Source organism: Phaethon lepturus, unplaced genomic scaffold, assembly GCF_000687285.1.
Source record: "Phaethon lepturus isolate BGI_N335 unplaced genomic scaffold, ASM68728v1 scaffold687, whole genome shotgun sequence".
NCBI lineage: Eukaryota > Metazoa > Chordata > Aves > Phaethontiformes > Phaethontidae > Phaethon > Phaethon lepturus.
Window position 1 is genome coordinate 146 of NW_010549570.1, and position 8,810 is coordinate 8,955.

The 8,810-nt window shown below is 47.7% G+C and overlaps 1 protein-coding gene across 3 annotated transcripts in view; it reads right to left on the reverse strand.

The window, feature by feature from the left end:
* Positions 1-1,504: 1,504 nt before the first annotated feature.
* The window catches only part of EEF1D (eukaryotic translation elongation factor 1 delta (guanine nucleotide exchange protein)), a 13,696-nt gene continuing 6,390 nt past the window's right edge, over positions 1,505-8,810 (reverse strand). Inside the window, exons 2-7 of one of the 3 annotated variants that reach the window (XM_010290282.1) lie at positions 4,586-4,682; positions 4,187-4,289; positions 3,500-3,551; positions 3,284-3,460; positions 2,423-2,617; positions 1,509-1,599 (exon numbers count right to left, since the gene is read on the reverse strand). In XM_010290282.1, the coding sequence (XP_010288584.1) occupies positions 1,561-1,599; positions 2,423-2,617; positions 3,284-3,460; positions 3,500-3,551; positions 4,187-4,289; positions 4,586-4,682 (663 nt within the window). In that variant the 3' untranslated portion in view covers positions 1,509-1,560. Of the gene's footprint in view, positions 1,600-2,422; positions 2,618-3,283; positions 3,552-4,185; positions 4,290-4,585; positions 4,683-8,810 lie in introns of all 3 variants that reach the window. The other 2 variants (XM_010290281.1, XM_010290280.1) reach the window with 2 other exon arrangements.

Consider the following 8,810-nt stretch of genomic DNA (forward strand, 5'->3'; position numbering starts at 1 on the left):
GGGATGGCAGCACCCGAGGGACACAGGACACAATGGTACCAGGGATGGTAGCACCCAGGGGACACAGGGCACAAAGAATGGCAGCACAGAGGGCACCAGGGATGGCAGCACCCAGGGGACACATGGCCCAGGGATAACAGCACATATAGGATACAGGGCACAGGGCACCAGGGATGGCAGCCCATGGGAGCAGGCATATGGGACACTGCACACTCAGCACCGGGCACATGTGGCCCCAACTATGCCAGCACCCAGGACACCAGGGACTCTGGGGATGGCAGTACATGGGTCACCAGGCACCCCCAGCTCCAGCCACATAGGACACTAGGCACCCAGGACACTGGGCACAGGGGACAACAGGCAGCCCCAGGCAAAGAGGACCCTGTACGCACAGGACGCCCAGCATCTCCAGCATGTGGGACACCAGGCATATGGGACACTGGTGGCTTAAGGTACACATGGCACAGGGGGGAGGACAACACACTGGAGGACAGAGGGGACACATGCCATAGCAGGGACCAGAATACACAGGACACCAGGTATGTGGTGCACTGGGCATGGGGAAGGGTGGTACAAGGGACACAGAGCACCAGGGATGACAGCACACCACACACGTGGAGTCCCAGGCACATGGGTGCAGGGGACACTGTGCACATGCCAGGCTCCATGACAAAACATTGGCCAAAGCAACAGCAGGCAAGGGGCACCATGCACAGCAGGCACCATGTGCAGCAACCCTGGCACCATGTATGCCAACACCAGTCCCAAGGGGCACAGCAGGCACTGGGCTTCCATACCTCACACACCGGGCACACAGCAGCCATGCCCCAGACATACCCACACCCAGCATCACTGGGCACCTGCACATTGTCATTGGCCACAGGGCACTGTGCACAGCCACGAAAGCCGGCACTGGAGTCAACGTCACTCGGCTGCTGTGTACTGCCCAGGCTGGGCGCTGCCGTGGCTTCGTCCGGTGCTTGAAGAGCAACCCCATGGCACTTCCCATTTGCTTGGCACTGTGCATCTTGCACCCGGACCTTGGACTCTTGGCACTACGATGCACCACGCACGCCTACGGTTAGAAATGACACCTCCTTTTCCCACAGGCCACACTCAGCATGGCCCTGGCTCCTAACGAACCAAATGAGCAGTTGAAGTGACCTGTGCATGATATCAAGAGCAGCAAGAAGAAATGAGGGAGGAAATTCAGCCCCAAACTAGCAATTCCCAAATGCTTCCTGGTGATTCATCCTGGTTTGGTGTTTTTTCTATAAACTGACTGGGACCTCTACTTTGGGAAAGGTGAGTGCAAAACACCCTTAGCACAGGCTACTGGGACAGGATGCCACTCAGACCTTCATTCCAACCCAGAAATGTAGGTCACCCCCGTCTCAAGGCCTTTCCTTTTATGAAGGGAACAAGGAAGGGAAATAGCCCCAAGTCTCACAACAGATCACTCTGGAGAAGTTGCACTTGGCCAACAAAAACATGATCCAGTCTACACTCCCAGTCTCGATCTTTATTAGTTACAGTTTCGGAGGGGATACAGTTTTGCTTCTAGATCTTGTTGAAAGCAGCGATGTCAACGCTCTGCACCTGAAATGGAACAAAAGCAGCAGCTAGAGGTCACCAAGGCGTTTTCAGACATTCACAACAAAGCACTCGCAGCGGGGATTTCTTCACAGCATGCACTAGCAGTGCTCAAACAGATCGAGTGTGGCCCAGGGCTCTTAGGCCAGCTCCCCAGCTGTGGTACAAGGACCTTTAAGGACTGTTATTTAATATTCCTTGCAACATTAGTCACAACAGCACACTGCACTGTGCTAGTTACTGCACAAATCTTTAGACAGTCCAGCCTACAAAGAACATCATATTAAGAGTTTCTAGCAACATTAAGATTAAAGTTCCTGATTAAATATAAGCAAAGGAGTAGGCAAAGAAGATCAATAAAAACAGGTATCTGTCCTGCTGCTCTCCCAACCAAGAGACTGGCAGCATTACTGAGCCTGCAGATTACCTGGCACAGGGCTGGAGCTCCTGCTACCATTTCCATGGAAAGATGGGGATGGAGACAACTCCTCCAGCCCGAGCTGCTAAAGTTAAATATTTGTGTGTCTACACTGGTGCTGCCCAAGCTAAGTGTTAACGCAGGGGTTCCCCAAACTAACAGTCACTGGGGGCTGGATGAGCAGCAATAGCCAGGAAAATGGCTCTACAAAACATCTGCGAGATCTCTGCATCAGCCAGCCTTAAAAAAAAAAATATTTAAATATATCATACACACATCTCAGCAGGCAAACACCATCAATTCCATGTGGTTTTCTTTTAAAAATCCAAGTTTGCCAAAATGAACCTTAGTTAAAAATGACCCTGCAGGTCAGGCATCACGAAGCACTACACAGCTCGCAGAAAGACTTACGTAGTCTTCAAACTTGGTGATCTCCTCCTCCAGGATGTCTGTTCCAACTTTGTCATCCTCCACTACGCATTGGATTTGGAGCTTCTTAATGCCATAGCCTACTGGGACCAGCTTGGAGGCTCCCCACACCAGCCCATCCATGTGGATGGACCGGACACACTCCTCCACCTTCGCCATGTCAGTCTCATCATCCCACTGGAAAAACATGAAGTGTGAACTTTAGTGTTTTCCTAGAGACCACCACTAGCCTGAAGAGGCATCCAGTGACTTAAAATTCAACATTGCACCTCTCAGTACATTTCGGCTGACCCAAGCTGCCCTTTCTTGGCTACTGTTTTCACCAGAAATTAGCTGATGGGTTAGCCAAGCTAAATCTGACTTTGCAATGTTGTGTAGCATGTTGTTTTGATTCTACCTATAAGCACTGCAGATGCAAGGGAGATTCTTCCTGCAGCAACACAATCACTTTGGAGCGCTCACTTTCAAGTGACTTTTACCAAGGGCATCTCTGAGCACTAGCCAGCCCAGAAGTTTTGTTCTACCATGACAATTTGACAAAGACAGGCTTATTCCCACCTTTAGGGCATTTATGATCTGTCTTGTCTTCACAGAAAAGGGCTAGTCCTGGTCAGGGGAACCTCAGAGAACAGCCTGTACTTTCCACAGTGCAAGAAGCAGGGCAGCAGCACAAAGGCTACAGATCCCAGCTGCAATGTCCCACCTCGCTCTGACCCTTTGTTTGGAAATCTGCAGGTCCTATCTTCACCAATCCAGCCGGATGTGCAAGTGAGATGATTTACAGCCTCCTGCAGCACAAGACATACAGCCTCACTCGGGAGCTCCCCCACTTCAGTTACTCACTGGCTTCACATCCAGAAGGATAGAAGACTTGGCAATAAGACCCGGTTTCTTGGCCTTCTTCTCTGCGTACTGACGCAGTCTCTCCTCTCGGACTTTGGCAGCCTCTTGGTCTTCCTCATCATCATCACTACCAAAAAGGTCAATGTCATCATCATCATCTTCCTCTGCAGCAGCTGGCTCAACTTTCTTTGCCAGTGAAGCAGATGGGAGCTCCACTTTCTTGGAGGGAACACTGAATGGTTCCACTTTCTTCGTTGGGGTGACGTGCATTCAAGTTTGCATTAAGGAAAAAGGGGAGAAGATTAAGCTGAAGCTAAATCAGAGCAGCACTCAGGAGAAGCTCAGGAACAGATGTCTACATTGCTCAAGACAGCGAACATGGCCCACATCACAATTTGTATGAAATTTTTCCTAATATCCAATCTAAACCTCCCCACGTGCAACTTGAGGCCACTTCCTCTTGTGGCTTCCTCTTCGTGGTCTCTTCGTGGCTCCCCCTATTACATTCTTGCAGAGGACATTTGTTAAAAAGTGTCACCAATTCTGCTTATCTATTGTAACAAAGTGGCATTTTACCTGGTGTGTGCTAAGAAACTCATAGCACCATAGGGCTAAATGCTGATCAAGTACATATTAACTCTAAAATTCCACAGATATGCACCAGCTCTCCCTAGCTGAAATCTCTAACGTAGCTTCTTTGCTGGTCTTGGGGCACAACACTACTCCGTACGCATACTTTTTGAGAAAGATGACGAGGCAGCTGCCAAAAATCCTGGAAAACTGCAACAAACTCATCCTAACGATGAGCATATCTCCATCTTCAGGCAGCCACGAGACCTTGGAAATGACCTGGCACTTTGTGAATGTGAAGCATTCGAGAACGGCACTTTGCCGAGGCTCACCTGGGTTGGAGGAACCGGTGAGGGCTGGTGGGAGGTAGATGACTTTTCCAGAGCATTCAGGCGGCTTTCCAACTTGAAGATAGCTGTCTGAAGGTCTGCAACAACTGCGAGAAGGGGGGGGGGGATCTGTGGGGGGAAGACAAAAGTGTGGAAGGAAAAACCAAGAAAGAACCTTATCATGTAGCCTCTGTATCAGCTCTCAAGTCAGAAAACATTTGCTTCTGCTCAAAATGTGCTTTAAAAACCACCAGCTGCCCCAGTCAGAGGGAAGCCTGCAAAGCTCTGATCAGGACATCGGCATGTGCTCACCTCACGACAGACAAACTCACTACAGGATACACCCCACAGGAGCGGGACCCCATCCAGTTTTGCTTTTATGCCAGAAGATTCTCCTACTTACCACTCCGAAGGTTTTGATTTTCTACCTCCAGGTGAGAAATTCTGGAAAGAAGTTCATTTTGGTCACCAGCAGGCCCAGAAGAGGTTGTGCTTGCACTCTGCAACAAGGAAAACAGATGAAACAAATCTGTTCACCTACTCCCTAGCTCAGTGGTTCAGTGAAGCAAAGCAGTCATGCCTTCAGGGAAGAAGAAAATATGAGAGCTAACCTAAGAACAAAGACGTTTTCTCTGAAGGATTTATGAAAAGAATATACTAGCTCTATAGAATGAAGCATGAAACTTATCTCGAGAAATTTCAGCTGGCACCAATAAGCAAAGGATAAAGTCATTCTTTACAGTCTCAGATCACAGACTGCCACTAAACACACAAAAAGTTTTGAAAGTTTCACACTTAGCCCCTTAAATGGGGCAGCTGGTCTCCTTTTCCAGACGAACTGAGGCACAGAGCACAGAAGTGACCTGTGAGTCACACTGCAAGTCACTGTGAAAGCTGGAAAGAGATCTTGGCATTTTTATACTCCCACCTTCCCAGTCCAGACTTTAGTTCCTCTCAAAAAACTTAAACCTACTTTAAGACACTCCAAGGGAGCAATTATACCGATCCAGCTTCAAAAGTATTTGACCAGCAAAAAAGAGCTTGCTTTTTTGTGTTTAAGGAGCCCTTATCTATACTTCAAATCAGCAGAAGGAAAGAAAATAACAGGCCTTCACACTTTACTTTAAGTGCCATTTATAACTAAATATCACAATAGAGAAAATAATTTATACTCCCTCGAGTGCACCTTGCATGTAATTATAACGTGGTTCTCTGTTGCAGGTGACACACTTCTGAGATCTCAGCAGTCACTCAAGATGGAGAGAAAGAAATAGAGGGGTTAAGATGAGGAATATGTGGCACACAGAAAGCAAGTCTGGGAGATACCTGGCCCTGGGAGACACATGGAGCAGCGTGAGCTGCTCCTAGCAGGAAGGTCAAAGAGACCCTTCTCCACTCACCCAAAAAGGGACAGAGGCCAGAGGTCAAAAGCACCATGAAATCGATCTCCAAGCAGCCTTTGCAGTGGATGCAGGCTCAGGAACACGAGTGCAGATCTGCAGTCCCCAGATGCACACCAAGCTGGGAGACCTAAATGCCCTGCTGTAAGATCCTATCATATAGGCTGAGCTACGACCACGTGCCAAAGGACAAATGTTTATCATCGTACAGAAGGAGAACTTGGTCCATCTCTCCAAGGCAAAGCTGTTCTTGCCCTACAACATCCTCTCAAATCACACAATCAGCTCCATCCATGCGCAGGTGACTTACAGTTGAGCGGCCTGACTGCCTCTTGTGACGGGCAGAAGGAGCTTCTTTACTACAAGGAACTGTCTTCGGCTGCAAAGGGCAAAAGGTTTGGAGGACGTTTGGTTCAACACAGAAGATAGAAAAAGATCTCACTCATGCTGGAAGAGGCAGTTCAAGTGCAGGAAGCAGATCCACATGCAGGACAAATTGTCAGGCAACAAGATACAGCCTCACACCAACTACACACCAAACAAAGCCTGCACAGAAGAAACATGTATCTGTGAACTCTGCCATCTTCTTGTTAAACATCTCAGTGCCTGCAGAAAGGTCACACAGCTGGGTGATAGAACTAGATGGAGATGCCTAGAGCATGGTCTTAGTCATCTCCCCATCTGTAAAATCGGAGGTGCAGCAGGTGCATGCACACTGCAGCAGGCACCACAGCCTCAGCTGGCTCTCTGGTCATTAGATAAAAATCTAATACTCAACAGATGCAGACACACATGCAAACATACCAAGACTCTTAGTAACTCCCCAATTACCACTAATGCATCTCTCCTGGAGAGGAGTAAAGCAACACACCACCAGTCTGCACTAACAATTTGATGAGACACCTGCATGGGCTTCTATCCTCACACGCACCACCAGAACAGAGGCTGCTAGCCACAGTGGGCTCATGCCACCAGGCTAGCCCTAGCCTTGTAAACCAACAACAAAAATTAAACAGACGAACTCTTTGCCTGACCTCTTCCTGTTCTAGTTACACAATCAGGGCCAAAGTCTAAGTTAATTTAGTGGAAAGTGAATTCTGGCAATAGTCATATTCATCGCCACCCCTTGAAAAAGCAATTCTTGTTTTAACTCATGATGAAACGCAGGAGCTGTCACCTGCAAAGAGACACAGCTGGATTTTTTTTCCAAAAGCAGCCTGCTGATTCAGCCAAGCAGCAAGCACCACAGATATTTGACAGTTTGAAGCCCCCATCACATTTTCAAGCCTGAAATGCTGAAGCACTTCCACAGGCTCTGTGTTTGCCCTGGCAACTGGCTACCCCACACGCGACCATGGGTGTTCAAGATGCTGCAAGATGGCTATGCTGCAGAACAACCTGCTTTTAAACCCTGGCTCCCAACTTTAGTGGAAGCATTTGCCACAGAAGCCAGCTATACCTCCACATTTCTTTTCCTTGTTAGGAGTAACCCCCCAAAGGTGAGAAATCTATTGAGGCAGTACCATCTACCTTTACACGTGTCAGCTGCCATCCTGGAGTCTCACGTGGAATAGGTCAGCACTGCTTTTCCCTGCAGTCTCACAGGAAAAAACTACAGCTTAGCAGGATGCCTCCAGCTCAAGACAAACCTGCAAGCCTTGAGTGGCTGTGTCATTTAGGGGAAAAATTTGAGGAGAAAATCATGGCCATTTTCCCAAAGAAGGCGTAGCTGTGACTTGTAGGATTTCTCCAGCTGCAAGTTGCTACTGAGGTCTCTGCAGAAATGGCAAGATTAACAACCTGGATGCACCTACAGGTTACACACCCCCAAAATTCATGTTCAGTGTTGTGCACTGGAATGAAGAGATTCAGCATGTTACATATGCTAAGCTAATCCTAAACCAGTATTCACTTACTCCTCCATGCTGTATTTTTCACGTCTGTTTAAAGAGGGACATTTACAGCACAGCAGGAGCTCACAGTGCTCCCAGACATGGCACAGCATTTAAATCAACACCCTGTGGAATTCAGACGTTATTCGTCAGTCCCAGGAAACCCAGGGCAATGTGAGCCTGAGCACAGCCATCTTTTGCTGTCAAGAAGAGAGGGTTGCCTGCCCCAACCTCAAGCAAACAAAAGATTAAAGGTCTCCACAAACCAGGCCAGCCTTTCTTTGGGAACCTGCAACCTGTGTGAAGCACGGTCTAAGAGGCACAACACTGAACCAAGTTCCCAATTCTGGGAGGTGGTCAAGCCACACTTTCAGAAATTGTGGCAAAGCTGCCTTTATGAGACTGTGGGCTTTCCCCTGTGGTGAGGATGTTTCAAGCTTTTAAAGATGTGGTCACCAACCTAAACTACATACTACCTACAGTGTGGTTTTTTTCGTAACACAGTTTTTGTGCTGAACTCCCATTAGTGATACACTGACCAGTGCTGCAACCTATTCAAAATATTTTGCATAGCAGAAGCACTCAGCAAGCCCAGAACCATACCAAGGACCACATATAAATTTAATTATCCAAGCAAATTAAAACCCCAGGACTTCTTGCTTATGAAAGGTAGAAAACAGAACCTAGCCTCAGCCTCCAAAGGCTTTCAACATCCAGCCCTCTCTACAGCTTGAGACTCTAAAACATACTTTAAAAAATCAGAGACAAGAACACTGACTAATGAAGAAAAAGTTGGCAAAGGTTACTTTCTATATATCAGCCAAAAGAAACTACAGCTAAGAGCTCTTCCCTTGATATGTCAGGCCTAAACAATGGACACAGCTGGAAAGCCGGCACTTCCCTTACTATATGAAGTATTTGGAGTTATCAACCCTTTTCTCTGAGAGTTAACCAGTTACAAAGAACAGCATGCAGATTTTACAAGCTCAGTTACACATGTGATGTGTAGGTTTTCCAGTCCAGAGCTCACAAAGCACTTATAACTTTAGCCAAAAAATAAACCTATATTGTGCATGCAGAGATACACACCGCCTCCCTGCCAGTCAGTCTACCTGAGCTCTGAAAACATGGAAAGTTTAGCCATGGTCAAATACACAAAACTGAACTGTGGGGAAATCATTCTGAAGAACTAAGGGAGGCTTTCCCCTGCCTAAGACCAGCAGGATGGATCCTGGCTGGTTTCCTACAGAAGGTGTGACCCTTCTGGGGAAGATTATGGAGCGGTTCCTCTTAAGGGCACTCACCAGGACATGTGCAGGACAACCAATGAAAAAAC